General features: G+C 45.4%; 1 protein-coding gene across 2 annotated transcripts in view; it reads left to right on the forward strand.

Annotated features, from left to right (window-relative positions):
- tns3 (tensin 3) overlaps nt 1-19,121 on the forward strand; it is a 64,959-nt gene that overhangs the window by 24,457 nt on the left and 21,381 nt on the right. The window contains exons 1-10 of one of the 2 annotated variants that reach the window (XM_019878914.1): nt 5,624-5,850; nt 7,428-8,585; nt 11,801-11,952; nt 12,032-12,164; nt 12,714-12,800; nt 13,816-13,948; nt 14,030-14,559; nt 14,642-14,725; nt 15,416-15,547; nt 17,843-17,938. In XM_019878914.1, coding sequence (XP_019734473.1) covers nt 5,631-5,850; nt 7,428-8,585; nt 11,801-11,952; nt 12,032-12,164; nt 12,714-12,800; nt 13,816-13,948; nt 14,030-14,559; nt 14,642-14,725; nt 15,416-15,547; nt 17,843-17,938 — 2,725 coding nt within the window. In that variant the 5' untranslated portion in view covers nt 5,624-5,630. Of the gene's footprint in view, nt 1-5,623; nt 5,851-7,427; nt 8,586-11,800; nt 11,953-12,031; nt 12,165-12,713; nt 12,801-13,815; nt 13,949-14,029; nt 14,560-14,641; nt 14,726-15,415; nt 15,548-17,842; nt 17,939-19,121 lie in introns of those variants that run through there. The other variant, XM_019878913.1, reaches the window with a different exon arrangement.

Genomic DNA, 19,121 nt, shown 5'->3' on the forward strand with positions numbered 1-19,121 from the left:
TATATATATATTCGCATATCTATCGATCGATCGATCGATAGGGTGGACCTATCTACTGCAAATAGCGGGGTCTACTGTACACTGGAAACTCAAAGTTCTGATTTCAAAGCCTTTTCCTCATAGGAAATAATAGAAATTAAATGAATCTGTTCCTGGGTCTAACTTCCACATCATTAAACCATAAAATCATTCACAACTGGCTAAGCAGTGTTTCAAAACATTTCCAAACCTCTTACCTCACGCTTAGCGTGCCTCTATGCGTTGTAGTTTTGTTTGCGCTGTGCTTGTGTGGATTTTCTCAAGGTATTCCGTCATCTTATAAATTGTTCATAGGTGTGAATATGAGTGTGATTTCGGGTTTGTCTATATGTACCCTTCGATTTGCTGGTGACCAGTCCAGGGTGGCGTATCCTGCCTCTTGCCCAAAATTCAGCTCAGATAGGCTTTCGGATCAGCCTCAACTGTCATGCTGACAAGCGCTGTAGAAAATGGATGGATGGAGAAGAGAAGAAAAATGAACTTGTCGTGCCATGGCTTCAATAATGTCAAAGGGAGGAGTGTTGCTATGAAGAATGTGAGCGAGCGCTGGCTTCAAAGGCAGGGACTTGAGTTCTCAGGGCATTTCTATTTTGTTGTTCCTTCAAATGAATAGTTGCGCTTGAACCATCGCATACCCTCTGTAGCGCTTCAGCAGTCAGAGGCTGGCGGCGTGCTGTCCTCTGTGTGGTCACTGCTCTCCACGCAACCGCACCATTCACAACAGCCTCCCGGAATAGATACAGATCCACCCAATTCCCATGAGTCACTGGATGCTTTTATGAAGGTTTGATGAAAATGACCTGTGTTATTCTCACATAAACGTTTATTCCTTCAATAAAAAATAAAAATAAAAGAGCAGACTTGAACAAAACCGCAGCCATCACCCCCCCAACCCCCGACCCACCCCGCCACTTGATTCTGAAGCATTCATGTGGGATATTCACAGCCCTGCTTTCTCATGTAAACACTACATCCGAGCGGGACTTTGTGAGAATTCGACATCTTCTTCCCAGCAACGTAGTAGGCATGGCGTCCCCTTCTTTGACAGCCTCCAAAGCGACACGGCCCGAGGAAGTCTCAAAACCGTTTGCCACAAAAGTGCTAAAATGGTGTGTTGAGGCAGGGGAGAAAGAACTCATTTACTTCAATGGCTTTTTTTTTCTCCATTCAGTCCCAATGTGTGTTTATCCCTAGGTGTGAATTAAGAATGGGATTTAAAAGGAGCTTGGAGAGGGTGTTTACTGACAAAACGGCATTTTTGTTGGGCACTAACAGCTGGAAATGATTGGAAGTTGGTTTTAAAAGGAGAAATAATGAATCGGTACCTTTTTTTCCTCTTTTGTCACACGCTATATAATCTCGCAGGAAGTTGGTATTTAAGGGTATCCTTCTGCCAACTGATGCCAACTCATAATCATAATGAAGACACACTTCAGGAATAAACACTGAGAAGGGAACAAAAAGATAGTCACACTTTATTTTGTAATGTTCTGAAAATCCAGTTGAATTTGAATGGAGTAAAGAAAATATTAAGCGTTCCCTGCTCCAAAACAGTTTAGTATAAAGTCAAAATCGGCCATTCATTTTACTTGACAACCGCACAATGCTTTCATTTTGTTTAGTCGCTACTTTTCTATAGTCGCAGAGTAGAAGGAAATGAGAAGGATCAGCATTCTCATTCCAAGTCAAGTGTCCATGTTTTTGACACTCGGGATGTTGGAATTGGAGGAATTTGGGACCAAAGGACGGGCATTCTATATTTGCGTAGTCGTAGATCAGACCTCCTCCTAAAGAGCTGGCTATAGGAAAACTTGTGGATCATTTTGGGGCTGACCACAGGCGACAAGGCGACATACAATTTTGGCATCACGTTGCTCCTTCAAGAACCTTGGGAGTTCTATTTTCACATGTTCGCTACTTGGTGACCCACTTTCACACAAGCCAAACCAATCATATTTATCTTGCAAGAGTCCCTTTCAAAAACATATGAATCATCTTTTCATCATCAATACACAGGATGGCGTGTGCAAAGTGCATGTCAGAACATTGAGCAACTGAGGAGTATCGTCAAATTCTGCCCATCCATTTTCGATAGCACGCGTGTCCTCGCAACTCAACTTCATTTATTCATCTATTTATTTCTTTACTCATATGAAAACTTGAATGGAACCATTTCTGCAAACAAACGGAGCCTCTTCAAGCTGAATTTGAGCACTAGACAGGGTACACCTTGGTAATGTCGCCACTCAATTGTGGGGCACACAGACAAATGAGCCTTCCCACTCATAGACAATTGAGAGTCTTTAATAAACACATCATGCACGGTTTTTAAATGTGGGAGAACACGCAGCCCAGAATCGAACCCCAAACCTCATAACTGGGAAGCAGATGTGCTGATCACGAGTCCGCTGTGCTGCCCTTAAGTCAAATTAAACATTCAAAGTGCACGGAATAAGTAAGGCCACAGACGTCCGCTATGAGCACACACTGAGATGGAATATTAAAATTGCAGCTGCGGGAGTTAATTGATAGAGCCGGTCCATTAAATTCACCGTTTGATCCATTCAGATGTCACATAATAAACTCAGATGCAATTGTTTTGTTGTAGAAATTGACAATTCAAAAAAATGCCCAACACACGACAAGTCACACACTTTCTGACCAAACAAAATCCTTCTTTTTGAATAACATCTTTTTACACAAGAAGCTATCAGACCAACAAGTACAAACTAACAACGTCAACTTATTTCTCCATGAATCATTGCATGTTTTTGACACAACTCACCAAACAAGAACGCCGCAAGAGATTCACTGCTCTCGAATTTGCCTTCCATAATGAAGGTCAAACATGATTCCAGAACCCCATAATTGAGTGTAGGCCACATCTGTTTCTGGACGATATTGTACACTATAGATGATAGGAATGCGATTTAATGACACACAAGCGGGAAGAGGACAACTACCAGGATGCCGCTTCTTGTGAAAAGTGGAGGGCAATCGCTTTAATTAAAAAGGACTGTATCTTTCTGAAGAGTGAAAAGTCGGCAGGAAGGAATGTTGTTTTCATTCTGTGATCTTTTCGCCCCCCCATTGGGGTAGTCCCTCTGATGCAGGGCAGGAGGTCTGGTTACTGCCTTTCCCCTGTCCCGCCCCCGCCCCCCCCTCCCTTCCCCTAAGCCCCGCCTCACGTGTTTACATTCCTCTGCCCTTTTTTGGAGATGTGGAGCCCCCCCCCACCTTTTACACTCCTTGTGTGGAGTGCAAACACACTCACCTTCTCGCTGGAGAAAGAACTCACTCCAGCGATTTTGACCCTGAACATTATCCGGCAAGGAAAAAGCCATGTCCGCGGCCGTTTCTCTGTATGGCTTCTGCTCCTCATCAACTTCTCAGGAGATGTGGATTCTCTTGTGCGCCCACCTGCATGTTGCAGAAAAGGTAGGAGTATTTAGTGGGGTGAAATGACAGGGGAGTGATGGTCAGCAAAGAGGGGGCAAACATCTGCCTGTAAAGCAGCTCGCACCTTGCTTGGAATGTTATGAGAGGGATTTACTGGAAAGCTGCGAGAGGAGGCCTGAGCCGAGCTAGTTTAGCAAGGCCGGATGCACGTTCCCACCAGTGTGTCTGTGCATGTGGGGGGTAAGTCATACATACTGGAGCAGCAGCAGGAGTGTGGGCATAGGGGGAGGGCGGGGGTGGGGGGGGCATTATAATGCGTGTCTGGTATTTAGATGTGGCCAGGGTGTGAGGCAAAAGCTTGAACTTAAGGCGATAGATCAAGTGAGTCAAGTATGGCTTTGGTTTCCTCAGCGGTAAACACTGAGAAGGGAACAAAAAGATAGTCACACTTTATTTTGTAATGTTCTGAAAATCCAGTTGAATTTGAATGGAGTAAAGAAAATATTAAGCGTTCCCTGCTCCAAAACAGTTTAGTATAAAGTCAAAATCGGCCATTCATTGTACTTGACAACCGCACAAAGCTTTCATTTTGTTTAGTCGCTAATTTTCTATAGTCGCAGAGTAGAAGGAAATGAGAAGGATCAGCATTCTCATTCCAAGTCAAGTGTCCATGTTTCTGACACTCGGGATGTTGGAATTGGAGGAATTTGGGACCAAAGGACGGGCATTCTATATTTGCGTAGTCGTAGATCAGACCTCCCCCTAAAGAGCTGGCTATAGGACACTTGTGGATCATTTTGGGGCTGACCACAGGCGACAAGGCGACATACAATTTTGGCATCACGTTGCTCCTTCAAGAACCTTGGGAGTTCTATTTTCACATGTTCGCTACTTGGTGACCCACTTTCACACAAGCCAAACCAATCATATTTATCTTGCAAGAGTCCCTTTCAAAAACATATGAATCATCTTTTCATCATCAATACACAGGATGGCGTGTGCAAAGTGCATGTCAGAACATTGAGCAACTGAGGAGTATCGTTAAATTCTGCCCATCCGTTTTCGATAGCACGCGTGTCCTCTCAACTCAACTTAATTTATTTATCTATTTATTTCTTTATTCAGGTGAAAACTTGAATGGAACCATTGCTGCAAACAAACTGAGCCTCTTCAAGCTGAATTTGAGCACTAGACAAGGGTACACCTTGGTCATGTCGCCACTCAATTGTGGGGCACACAGACAAATGAGCCTTCCCACTCATAGACAATTGAGAGTCTTTAATAAACACATCATGCACGGTTTTTAAATGTGGGAGAACACGCAGCCCAGAATCGAGCCCCAAACCTCATAACTGGGAAGCAGATGTGCTGATCACGAGTCCGCTGTGCTGCCCTTAAGTCAAATTAAACATTCAAAGTGCACGGAATAAGTAAGGCCACAGACGTCCGCTATGAGCACACACTGAGATGGAATATTAAAATTGCAGCTGTGGGAGTTAATTGATAGAGCCGGTCCATTAAATTCACCGTTTGATCCATTCAGATGTCACATAATAAACTCAGATGCAATTGTTTTGTTGTAGAAATTGACAATTCAAAAAAATGCCCAACACACGACAAGTCACACACTTTCTGACCAAACAAAATCCTTCTTTTTGAATAACATCTTTTTACACAAGAAGCTATCAGACCAACAAGTACAAACTAACAACGTCAACTTATTTCTCCATGAATCATTGCATGTTTTTGACACAACTCACCAAACAAGAACGCCGCAAGAGATTCACTGCTCTCGAATTTGCCTTCCATAATGAAGGTCAAACATGATTCCAGAACCCCATAATTGAGTGTAGGCCACATCTGTTTCTGGACGATATTGTACACTATAGATGATAGGAATGCGATTTAATGACACACAAGCGGGAAGAGGACAACTACCAGGATGCCGCTTCTTGTGAAAAGTGGAGGGCAATCGCTTTAATTAAAAAGGACTGTATCTTTCTGAAGAGTGAAAAGTCGGCAGGAAGGAATGTTGTTTTCATTCTGTGATCTTTTCGCCCCCCCATTGGGGTAGTCCCTCTGATGCAGGGCAGGAGGTCTGGTTACTGCCTTTCCCCTGTCCCGCCCCCGCCCCCCCTCCCTTCCCCTAAGCCCCGCCTCACGTGTTTACATTCCTCTGCCCTTTTTTGGAGATGTGGAGCCCCCCCCCACCTTTTACACTCCTTGTGTGGAGTGCAAACACACTCACCTTCTCGCTGGAGAAAGAACTCACTCCAGCGATTTTGACCCTGAACATTATCCGGCAAGGAAAAAGCCATGTCCGCGGCCGTTTCTCTGTATGGCTTCTGCTCCTCATCAACTTCTCAGGAGATGTGGATTCTCTTGTGCGCCCACCTGCATGTTGCAGAAAAGGTAGGAGTATTTAGTGGGGTGAAATGACAGGGGAGTGATGGTCAGCAAAGAGGGGGCAAACATCTGCCTGTAAAGCAGCTCGCACCTTGCTTGGAATGTTATGAGAGGGATTTACTGGAAAGCTGCGAGAGGAGGCCTGAGCCGAGCTAGTTTAGCAAGGCCGGATGCACGTTCCCACCAGTGTGTCTGTGCATGTGGGGGGTAAGTCATACATACTGGAGCAGCAGCAGGAGTGTGGGCATAGGGGGAGGGCGGGGGTGGGGGGGGCATTATAATGCGTGTCTGGTATTTAGATGTGGCCAGGGTGTGAGGCAAAAGCTTGAACTTAAGGCGATAGATCAAGTGAGTCAAGTATGGCTTTGGTTTCCTCAGCGGAATCATAAAGTCAAACGAGCAGTGGGACAGAATTCTTCTAGTATTGCTCCCGATATCTCTGGAGTGACGGATGGTGACTCGGCCCGGCCACAAATGACTGGCCTCCCGCGCTTCTCGAGAATTAAAGAGGTTGTTTGGACATATGCCAAGGGTCAAGGGGCAGTCGGGCAGGAGAAGGGTAGCTTGATCACAGCAGGGATAGGAATGCAGAGGTCAAGATGTGCAGCCGTCTGACACGCAGAAGACACTCCAGGTCTGTTATATAATCTGAGCATTAGGATTCAAGGGTGTTTTTCTTTCCCTTGGAATGCCTGATGGGAGGCAAAGAGTTGTTGTGGCGACAATAGCAACAAAGTGCAAAATGCTTACACAATTTAAAAACGGCGCCAAGGTGTCTTTAAAAAAGGGATCTGACGTTCGTCCGTCATGCGCTACCAACTTTTGCAATCGCTCAAGCAACTCTTTTTTTTGAAAAAGGGTTGAGCCACAACTCAAGGGACGTATTATTGAAAACTTCTGGAGTGTCTCAGAGACTTCCTGAGATGTTCATTCCCCCGTGTCCAGACTGCAAATGAATGGCATCTGCACAATTTTCACTACGGGTCACGATTGGTGAAATTGTCCAAACCCCAGAATCTTTACATTGCCTTTCTGCAGGCAGGATGCCAATTACCGCAATAAAAAGGACAACCACAAATATGATGCCCCGCAAAGCAAACAAAAACCTCATGAGGTATTTGCTCCACTATTGGAGCCATTAGTCATCCATTAATTTTCTATACCGCTTATTCCCATTCTGTCATGCCCATGTCAGTCTTGACTTTGTTCTTCTGAACGGGTTGTAACTGGGAGGTGAATTCCTAGTTTGTTTCTTGCATGGCCAATAAACCTGATCCTGATTCTGAATCGGTTCATGCTCAAGGGTGAACTGGAACCCAGCTGACTTTAGGGAAAAGGCAAACCACACCTTGTGCCTGTCACCAGCCACGCACAGGACACAAATAAAGACAGATGACCATCCTGTCTCACTTTCACATTATCATTGAGTTTAGACCTGAAGTCAGGCTCAGTGGACCGCAACGTTTGCGAATCTCTGATGATAACAGAAATGCTACCAATAAATAAATAAATAACAATTCCTCTGGCTAGTTAAAAGCGCATTCACTACCCTTTCACTAAACCTTTTGTTTCCTATTTGACAGTGATACGCTCCCAAAGTCTAAGCCAGGACAAAGCAGCTACCAAGAAGACCCCCAACGGAGGAGAGGCCACACTGGGTCGAGGGACCTGCACCACATCCGCCACCTCCAGTCCCGACCACAGCGATCACGCCCTCTCCGTCAGCAGCGACTCGGGCCTGTCTAGCACCTCCCTCTGGACAGACAAACCCATCGTTTCGTCCGCCGCCGTTACCTCTGCCACCGTCCGCTCCAACAAGGGTCCCAGCCAGCAGGAGAAAGTCCAGCTCAAACAGCTGTTGAGTGGATTCGGAGTGGAGGACCCCTCGCTGGAGGAGATGGACGATCCATCCCCAAGAGTGGGCATGCATCAAATAATCCCAGCTCAAGTGCACATGAATGGCGATCCCTCAAGAGGTCCTCGAGAGAGGGAAACAGACATCCTGGATGATGAGGTCATTACAGGCCAGGATCTGCATAGCGTGGACAGCTTTGGGACCTTGTCATCGTCCTGCCATAAAAGCAGCCAGAACTCCCTCCTCTCAGATGGCTTTGGGAGTCCTGGAGGAGAGGAGCAGCAAAGCCAAAGCCAGACTCAGCTCCATCACCCGCTACCTTCTCCCATGGAAGACTTTGAGAGACAGTACGGTGATGCGAGAAGGGGCCATATTGGCTCCGGGAGCAACTCCGTGGCTCCCTCCAAGCCCAGCAGCGCTTCTGTGCCAAAGCAGCACGTCTACCTACAGGGAAACTATTCCACACAGTCCTGGGTCCGCCAGCAACAGATGGTTGCCGCACAACAGTTAATCTACATGCCTGAGGATGGAAATGATGCAGAAAGGTACCAAGGGAACAAACAAAGGAGGACTTCACCTAAAGAAGGCCTGACCTTGGAGCAGCAGGACTCCGCTCTGAGAGACACAGATCCTCATAAGGAGCAAGCAACACTCAACAATAACAACACCAAACGAGACGACGAGTTCAAATCTCTTACCATGGACATTGACAACTCCATCGATCAGCTCAACCAGCTCATCATGGACCTGGATCCCACTTTTGTGCCGCTCTCCAGCAAGAGCAGCTCCATCAAGAGAAACGGTGGCGCGCATGTAAATGGCTCGACTTCCAAGTGCTCCAACGGCATCAATCTGCGATTCAGCGAGAACAACACGCAGCAGATAGGTAAGACAGTCACACAGCAGTGATGCGATGTTGATCAAGTGATTTTTTTTACCTGGGGTTAAGGTAGAAGAAGCTATTATACCATAAAACTTAAAAACATAATTCCTCCTGCGCTGCACAGTGGAGTGAACTGCCCTCATCTCCCCTCCCCATTCCCAACCCGGCGTGTTTGAGTTGCAGAAATAGCAGGGTTGCTGCCAGCTGTTTCAGATGTTTTCAGTAAGTTTCGCAGGTCGGCGCGTTGTTCAGGCCTGCCCGTATAGCTATCAGAAGGGGGACCAGCACATTACACGAGGAGAGGGAGGGAGGACCTTTTTGAACATTGTTCCTCAAAGAGTTTGTCTGTACATATTTTGCACATTAAAGAGTCCAAATAAATCAGGCAATGTCAACATGGATTAAGGTAGTTTTAAAAACCCGAGCTGCAAATTGAAAGTCACTTTGGGGGAAATCCTGGCAAGGTGAAGAGCCAATGTCTCCTTTTTCTGACATCACACTCTGCATTGTTCTCATTATCAGCTCATTTGCGTGATTACTCTTGGCTTCGGTGTGTCTCTTTTGCTATTGTACTTTTTTTGGAAATTACTTACGATCCAAGTAAGTCATGATGTGGTACACTCGCCTGAGTTTGGGTCACTTCTCACTCTGTGATGGTGTGAATGGTTGACCTTTTCAATATGAGCCCTTTGATTGACCGTCGATCAGTTCAAAAGAAGTCCGCTGGAGTAAGCTGGAGAGAAAAAGGATGGATGGATGGATGGATAGCTGGATGGACATTCTTCAATGTTACTATTGGCTAAAGTTGTACAAGATTTTTTTTTTCCCCAAATGAGTTTGATGTCCTTGTTCAACAGTCTCATAACTGTGCAATTCTCCTTGCCCAAAGGCCTTATTACAACAGCCTGTTCATTGTGTATGTGCTACTGCGGCGCAATGACTGTGTTCTTGTTCAACAGTCTCATAACTGTGCAGTTCTCCTTGCCCAAAGGCCTTATTACAACAGCCTATTCATTGTGTATGTGCTACTGCGGCGCAATGACTGTCGGCTAACGAGGATGCGAGGCCTCTGCTGTGGCAGGCGTACTAAACATTTTTTGAACCAACATTGTCACGACATCTAGTTGCATCCAATTGGAGAGACCCCGGCAGAGTGATTTCAGAGTGACAATAGCAAGAGATTTGCAGGAATGAGTTCTGTAGTGAAAACAACTGAGGAAAAAGAGAGAAAGTGCAGGAATCAATCAATTAAGCGGTGTCCCAATGTCCTGAGCTCTCAGACACAAGACTGATCAGATGGTCAAAAAGAAAAGTGATGGGGGGAGATCTCCACTCCTTTGAATGTACCACGTTGGTTGAAAGTGAAAGAAACATGATTTCAGTTCAAAGATGTCAAATGTAGCATAGCCACACTCGCATCATTTCAATTAGATGTCCTTCTTCTTCATTGCTATAAGCAATGCCTGAGGCTTCCGTTGCAATAGTGCAGCTTACTTCATGTCCAAAACAAGAAGAGGCACCAGGCAACTTCCCGTTCAGATACTTAGCAACCAAAGCCAAACATGGGCAAGCTTGTGCCGCGCTGCATCATTCCGTTGCCATTTTGTGCCCAACACTGCGGTGGACGCCGCAAAAATCAAAGGCAGCATGTAAGTGCCTTGATAGCTTTCAGTGTGGTGTTCATGATGCTGGAAAAGTCAGAGTTGACCATCTTTGAATTTCAGCCTAGAAAAACAACAAGGTTATTAGGTTCCACTCACTTAAATCTTTGAATAGTCAATGACAGCTGCGATGCACTTAAGTCGGTGTTTTTAGTCGGAAACTAATGAGGCAGAGAGAAAAGGCAGTCATCCACATCTGGCTGCGTGTGAATCACAACTCCAGCATGTATTTGTGGCTGGCAAGGGGAGGGCTGGTGAAGATGATGGTTGGCCTGAGGAATTTCCGAGAAGGAATTGTGAGCCTGCGGGCAAATATTTTTCCATTTGAGTCCAAAGAAAGCCATACCTGTCTGTGCATATCAGCTACAAGAAGGCCTTTTTTAAGGGGGAGGAAAAAAACGTGGAAAAAAAGCCTCTATATGTTATGGATTTTATTCACTCTTACTTGCAGTAAAAAAAAAAAAAACCCACCATGCTAGTTTAGACACTTAATCACTTAATAAAATGAGCTACATTAAAGGCCGACGATGAGGCAAAATTGAGGATCGATTTAATCTAGTTGCGTGGTATTGTCAGCCTGGCGAGTAACACAGAGACGTTGATTGCTAACTTCATTTAGCATTTTAGTTGTTATCGCTTTTACGCAAAAACAACTTCATTTCCTACAACTATATTTGGATTAGTGAAACAAAAATGGACTCAACAGCAGACAGTTCATAAAATGTGACCACAGCGACTTGACAGCTCTTGGTCAATCATCAGACAATGCGACTAATGAGCCCCATTATTAGCACTTGGGCATCATTAGCATTCTTCGCTGGCTGACAGTCCTGAGCTCACGGGGAGGGTTCAAATTAACACCCTAGTGCTGAATAGTGACGTTCCTCAGCGTAGTCACAGCAGCGAGACCCCGCAACCTCCCACCCGCACATACACACGCTGGCCTACAAGATAGCTCACTAGCATTCCTCAGCTGTCCTCTCAAACCATGACTGCAGGCATGAGCCTTTGAGGAACCTGCCAGCATGCCTTAAAGCCCCTTTTCACTTATGAAAAGATAATGAGTGTGGACGGTATTGCAATACAATCCATTAGTATAACAATTTATTTTATGCCTCATCGTCTTTAGGCTATTGCAGCTGCTGTGGGCGACAACCTTGACCGATCACAGGCCATCCCATTATCAGGGATATTCCCAACAGGCTACTCAAGCACATCCATCTATCCACCCATTTTCTATAGCGCTTAGAGTCCCAGTTGCCTTTTAGCAAGAGGTGGCATCCACCATGGTCTGGTCACCAGTTATTCACAGGCCACATTAAAACAACCAGGCTTTCACACACATATGGACAAAGTGGAAGGAACGAGGGAGGCGTAGTGACGTTAGAAAACCCCCACAAGCACCCAGAAAATACCTAAACTCCACACAGGAATGCCAAAGCCAAGATTTGAACCCGCAGATTCTCAGAACCGTGACGCAAATGTGCTAACAGCTAACCCAACCACATCTAGAGGAATTCGTTTCACATTTAATAACCCACCGCTTCCTCCGTCCAGCTCTCCAATCCAACAAAGGGGATGTCACACGAAGTCTGAGTTGCCAAGGGAGTGACGTCACGGATCGCCCAAGGTTCTGCAACTCGGGGAGGACGGGACCAGAGGAGTACAGAAACCAGAGGACGCATTCGCCCCGTTTACCACAGACACAGGTACGATCAACCTTACAGCTTTTCCCGACGAGCTTTGTGTTCAATGTGGCTTTTTACCATTTATACTGTTTGTCTCCAGCATACCGTGTTGTGCAGGAGTAACAGTGCTGACTACAGGACGCAAGTTCCAGATGCAGACAACGGGGTTGAAGCTGGGTGTGACGGAACTCCACCCACGCCCGCCTTCCCAATATCGCCACCTACACCATACGGTGAGTCGAGTTAGTGTCTCCCTAATGTGCAAGAGAACTATTTTGCCCTAAAATACTCTTGCAAGATGCTTCACAATGATTTGGTTTGTCTTGGTCCTCATATGATGCGAGTATGTGACGCTGGTTCGGAAAACGATTCGTGGGTTCAGAGCCAGAGAAGGGTGCCGAGACATTTCCACGTCACCAACATTTTCCTAGACCAGCAGTCTGTTAAAGTCCCTCTAGTCTAGTGTATGTCTAAAGCTTTTCTGCCAGGTGGATATGCCCACCAGAAGGCTTCTGTAATGGTTGATCTAAACGATGCAGTAGAAATGGGTGGTTTGGTGAATCTCTCCCAGGTTGTCTTTCGACTTCTAATCGGTCAGAGGTAGCTCATCTGTAAGGACTTTGGACATGGAGGTTTGCGGTTCAAGTACCACTGTTGATTGACAACGCGTTGGAAAGATGTGTAGTCTGATTTGAAGTGATGTTGAGGTGCCCTTCAGGATTTGTAAAGAATTTTCAGTAAAAAATACTGTAAATAAAAATATCTTGTTTTTCTCTTTTCAGTGAAAAACGTGTCAGAGTTTACTCAGTCATTCCGGCAAACACCACCTCCCAGCATTCATTCCTATGGAGGCTTCAGGACAGATCACGGTAAGTCCATTTCAATGTCGCCAAGGCAATGCATAAGTATGTATGCTCTGTGACTAGACATCTTCACAATGATGTTTTTGAGAGAGAAACCAAAAACCAAAACAAAAAATTCAAACCCGGGGAGATTTCCTGACTGGGCTTTGGTTCCTTTGTTACACTCAATGGTGCAACCTCTTTAGACAATACAAGTCTGATGACTAAAATACACCCATTTGGTTTTGTGGGGTTTATCTGCGATGTGGAAGACAGTCTGTCTTCCAGATTGCTCACCGAGATAGGAAGTCGTACCAGCATGTGGGGGAAGGACTTCAATAAAATGGACTTAATCCCTTCATCATGTTGGTTTGCAGCCTTTCTGTTTAGCGCACAACGTCACAGCAACATTGTAAATCTGGAGGTGCCCACAAACAGACAGTTGGTATTGCCGTCTTGTATTTCTTTTTGACTCAACTTCTCTGTGTCGTTAACTCATTGTGGCCTAAACGTGTTCATCTTTCTCGCGGACGGCCTGGGAACGAAACGCTGCCCCCGCTGTGCCTCTTCAAACCAGAGACACCCAAAGCCAGAATCCTGGCAACATTCAGTTCTGTCTCACTACCATGGTTACTGTGGGCCAGGGAAGCCATGAGACAAAGACAAACTTTTCTTCCCCCTGTCTGAAACCTTCTCTGTGTATGCAGTGGGAAATACAAACGCTATTTCTGCACACAACTGATTAAAAAAGAAACCGCCTAAAGCTTAACAACACTGTGCTTTTATCTAATTATGTCAGTCTGCTCAATCGAATCCGATTTGTGGCGGAAATAATTGGTAAGTAGTTTTATAAAGATTGATGACTCCTGTTTTCATTTCCTGTAAACCACAATATTGATTGGACTCAATCCACAGCTCTTCTCTGAGGCAATATTTCCCAGTTGTATGGCTATTTCTATGCTTTCCTTTATGGGTTCTTTCAATTCAAATGAACACAAAATGGAAAGAAAACAGCTCTATAATTTTCTTGTCTCTCACGCAGATTCGCGAGGATATTCAGAGATGATCAATCATGCTGGAGTTGACAGTGTATCAAATTCCGCCATCAGCTGTCACAGGATACAAAATACGACACATTCTGCCTCCATCGTTGGGTCGCATCAGCGGATAGACAGGTAGGATTCCGTCCAGCTCCGTAAATACAAATACGTGTTGTCATTGTTGATCTTCCCCTGTCGCTCTTTTCACAACTGAAGTCCATCAGTGAATCAGTCTTGGCCAGAGCATCCCGTCCTGAGCCGTCAAGCATCTTTGAACAGCTTCCCTTCCAGCAGGCAAGCCCCCCAGCACCCCGCGTCACTGGACTATGGCCCCCAACACGTCCACCCGGCTCCTAACGCCCACAGCTCGCCTCGAAGCAGCCAGCGAAGCCATATGGCTCGCTATGACCTCAGGCACAGTCCTGCCCAAAGCTTTGACGAGCAGGATGACTTAGGTCTTGATTACGGTTCACACTGTCCGACCCCTGCCTTGCTGCTCGGAAATGGGAGTAGGGAAAGGGATAACCTTAGCTCCTTGGATGAGAATCAATCACAGTCCTTCCTGATGCAACCCCCACATCTGCCTGAGAAGAAAAGGGTGTCCGATGGGGAACGTGGGGGAACATCCTCCCCAGCCCTGAGCGGATTCTCAAGTCCACACAGCGGGAGTTCGTTGAGTATCCCCTTCCCCAACGTCTTGCCCGACCTGTCGGCTCAGATACCAAGAACAGGCTCACCTCTACCAGGTGAGCCAGGAGCTTAAAATAAAAGTGCCTTGTGGCCTTAAAAATTAACTCAGATTTCATTCTGCTGCATTTTGTTTTGCAGATGTGCTTGCGAGCAAGGTTACTGTCAAATTTGTACAAGACACATCCAAATTCTGGTACAAGCCTGACATCTCAAGAGACCAAGGTAGGTTTATGCAGCAGAACCGCTTCAAACTGCTCGGTCTCTTTGTCATTTTTCATTTGAGGACAAATAAAGGGCCATTTTCACATGCTCAAAAAACTCACCACGTTTTGTACTCATGTTCATTCAGGTGAAACAGCCCAAATCCAGTTAGCTTAACATGAAATTTACGAGGCATTTCTATCAATAGTAGACTCATAAAAAATTCTCAAGAACCTGTCCCTGAAAGGGCACAGGAAGTCTACTGTTTTGGTTGTAAGTGGCTCATTTTGGGTCATTTCGAGGTAGCATGAACAATAAACACGTCCATTTTGTCTGATTGCTGTCAAATTTGATCCACATGTACTGCACAGACGGCTGATGGCAAACTGTAAAATAATTTGAGTTTGCAACACCGCACGTCAGCAGAGCATGGTGCGGATGTTTGTTGACTTGCCACACAACAGGTATAATAACTCATCACCCCAAGGTCAAGCGAGACCAAGCGTCTTGTGTGGTATAGCCGTCTTGCCCTGAAATGAGGGCGGCCGCTGCTGGCAGAAATGTGTCGATGCAATAGCTCTGCTCCTCACGTTGCAATTGCCATCAAATGTTTCAAGTCAAGTCGTCTGTGCTCATTCCTGCTTCCAGGTTTAATTATTCTTTCGCTTGTGTTTAAAGCCAACTCATGATCATCATGTTTCTGTCTCACAGCCATCTCAGTCTTAAAGGACAAGGAACCAGGCTGCTTCATTGTGCGCGACAGCCATTCCTTCAGAGGCGCCTACGGGCTAGCAATGAAGGTGGCCACACCCCCGGCTTCAGTTCTCCAGCAGAGCAAAAAAGGTACAAAATGCATCAGAGAAGCTGTATGGTTCACTTGCTATCTTAACATTTTGGAATGTCCAGTGTCAAGACTTTGGTGCCTTGTGTGCAATGGTGGCTTGCTTCTCTTAAATAGGGTCCACACATGCAGACTATTCACATTCTCACAGATTTTATGAATGTGAGAGAACCTACGGATGAGGAAGGAAAATAGCCTGACCACAAATCACCAGAATCATTCAGAATTCTGGGAAATTCCAAAAAGGACAACAAATTGTAGTTGACGCACACAATGGAAGGAGCTAAGCTTAGCTTACCCCATTTGGTGACTGCATCGCAGTTTTAACCTCAAAGTTTGTCATTTTCATTGTGGGGAATGACACGTTTTACAAGCTCAACAACACAATATCCTAGTCAACAAACTCAAGCTTCCAATTTGGCTGCTGTCACAGTTCATAAAACTCAGCCAAACTCAGAGTTGACCACATCCATCCATCCATCTATTTTCTGATCCGCTTTATCCTCACAAGGGTCGTGGGGCATGCCGGAGCCTATCCCAGCTGTCTTCGGGCAGTCGGCGGGGGACACGGGGAACTACTCTGAATGGTTGCTAGCCAATCGCAGGGCACGCACATGCAGACAAACAACCATCCACACTCACACTCACACCTAGGGACAATTGAGAGTGTTCCATTAACCTACCATGCATGTTTTTGGAATGTGGGAGGAAACCGGAGTACCCAGAGAAAACCCACGCAGGCCCGGGGAGAACATGCAAACTCCACAGAGAGAAGCCGGAGCTAGAATCGAACCCTGCACCTCTGTACTGTGAGGTCGACGCGCTATCCACTGGACCACCGGGCCGTCCTGAGTTGACCACATGCGTACTGTCAAGACTTTGAATGATTAATACCAAACAGGTCTGACATTTACAATTGTACGCTCAGACCGCTTTTGATTTGGGAAGGGGGGGGGGGTCACTCAACACACCGTACACCAAAAGATAATCGATCAGGATATTTTAGAGACATTTGACAATCGAGCCTTTGCTGACTTTGATGGGAAGGGCACAAAAATGCTCAAATTGGGCCAAATAGTTGTCAAGTGCATCACCTTCGGCAAGAAACATGGAAAATATTTTTGAGTCAATTCAAAATGTCTGTTTTGGGTTTTTTTTCTCTACTTTGCTTCATTGTAGCTTCTATGCTTCAAGTTTTTGTGAAAATTGACATGATAGTTGTTATCTTCTATGAGCTTACTAACAGACCCAAGTAATAAATAAGCTTTGGTGTTATTCAGTCGTTAAAGGTAAAGTGGTCTCCCCACCTGTAAACTGGGTTTAGCTCCTCATCCGTACTTGACAAAGTGCCTTTCAGAAAGTTTAATAATCTCCCTCCCAAAATCAAACATACAAAAACATCCTGGGAATCACTCCCCAAGCCATCTCGTGTTACCGTCCACTGTACCCCCCGCCCTCCCTCGCATGCCGGAACCATAGACTCTCCCTTTCATCACACTGTACGGCTCCACTTGGGCGTCATTGCGATGAAACAAAACAGAGCACCGTTGCTTGACACGTCTCGGATGAACAGCTAATGTTTCGGCCCTTCATAAAGGACGTGCTTCATCCAGAAACCTTCTCCTGGGAAATCCGCCTGTCCTGCCTGGATGGGGTCACACAAGTGAGACTGTTGAGCGAGAAGAGTTATTTCTGGAACAAAACCGCCGTCTGCGGGAAACTAAACATTCTCTGGACATGTTCCAGCGTGACACAAAGGAACACAGAGTTGCATATCATCGTACCTCTGCGGGACAATAAAACTGTGTGCATCCAAATACATGCTGCCCTTTTTTTTCTCAAGTTCATTCCTAACGGCACAAAAATGTACGGACATACCTTTCTGGCCAACGCTTATACACACCTGTCCTTTTTGTTCGCCATGATCCCAGTCCAATCCAAAGGCACCTGTGGTGACATCATGACACGGTTCCCCCCGCCTCCTCACTCTCAGCTTAGCCCATTGTGCTTTCTTATGAGTGTGAAACTCAACCCATCTCAAGGAGCGGGTCTTTCTCCCAGCTTTTGTGTCGAGACATTCCTCAGCTCCTCCTGCCCCCCCCTCTCCGAGGCTCTTCTGTGGAATCATAATCCCATTCATCTCAGTGGCGGCAACTTTATGCGTTGGGGGGAATTACCCGGCTTGCTTGGAGGGAATTGCTGTTTTTGCTCCCAATCAGCAGGGCGGGTACTGCTAAAACGGGCCACAGATCATTAAGTACGGTAATGACCTTGTTTTGTGTGTTTGTGTTTGGCAGGCGGCGATCTTGCCAATGAATTAGTGCGCCACTTCCTGATTGAGTGCACACAGAAGGGTGTTCGCTTGAAGGGTTGCCCCAATGAGCCCTATTTTGGTGAGTGACATCATTTGGCTGTTGGTCAAGTTATCCATCGCTGCAGGCACTCTGCTGCCCTCTGTTGTGCGCGAATGCATTTTACAATCCAGGATTTCCCAAACCTTTTTTTCATTTGATATTGTTACCATGGTATGAATGAATACAAACAAACATGGATCAAAGTGCTAGTGATTTTTGTAGCTGATTAACAATGAATAAATTAGCTATCTACAGCGCAATTTTGGTTCAGCTGTACTGAAAGCACACTAAGATTTTTTTTTTGGGGGGGGGGTGATGATGTTGCCTGATCAAAACACTGCACCATAAAAAACAAAACAAAAATAAACAGGCCTATCTCTGCTGTCACACAAAGTTTTAAATTCCTGTTTAAAATATGTTTACATGAGTCTCTTCGCAGTACATTGAGTACTGACAGCTGAAAAGCTGCTGAGGGAACCTGAATCAGATAAATGAAGCCCTGGAGCAGGGGTGTCAAACTCATTTCACATGGTGGGCCACATACGGCCTGGGTAGATGTCAAGTGGGCCGGACCATTAAAATGATACCATACTTTGCTATAAATAACCAAAACAATCTGTCTTTCCTTTGTTTTGGTATAAAGAAGCACAAGAACATTAGGAAAATGTTGAAATTAAATGAACATACCTTTTACAAAACATTTCATGAAGCACCTTACATTTCCTTCGACAAATGTGCAATTTACTTTTATCATTCACATATATGCATTGCAACTGATCCCACTGATTGTACAAACTTTAACAAGTAATTGGTTTTGAAAAATATAGTAATGCACTTTAAGATTAAACAAGATTCATAAAGAAAGCAAGTTTTAAAGCATTTACACGTGCATATAAAATCTAAATGTAATCCCTGCCTACACCTTACAAACTAAGGAGCGTGCTATTAAATGTGTAAATGTGAGAGTGCTATTGATAGCGTCTGCTGTCATGGGTCTGTCTCAGTGATGGACTGAGGCTGCTGTTGTCTTCTTCTCTGATCAAAACAGTGTCCCCTAGCGGATACTCAATGAATTGCACCTTATTAAAAATATTTATTCTGTGTCTTTTATGCATTTTCTTCACTTTTAAATTATCCTGTGGGCCTGATGGAACGGCCCGCGGACCGTATGTTTGACACCACTGCTTTACATAATCATCTCGCGGGCCGGATTAAAGTCCTT

The sequence above is a fragment of the Hippocampus comes genome, unplaced genomic scaffold (genome assembly GCF_001891065.2).
Source record: "Hippocampus comes isolate QL1 unplaced genomic scaffold, H_comes_QL1_v1.1 scaffold85, whole genome shotgun sequence".
Classification (NCBI taxonomy): Eukaryota; Metazoa; Chordata; class Actinopteri; order Syngnathiformes; family Syngnathidae; genus Hippocampus; species Hippocampus comes.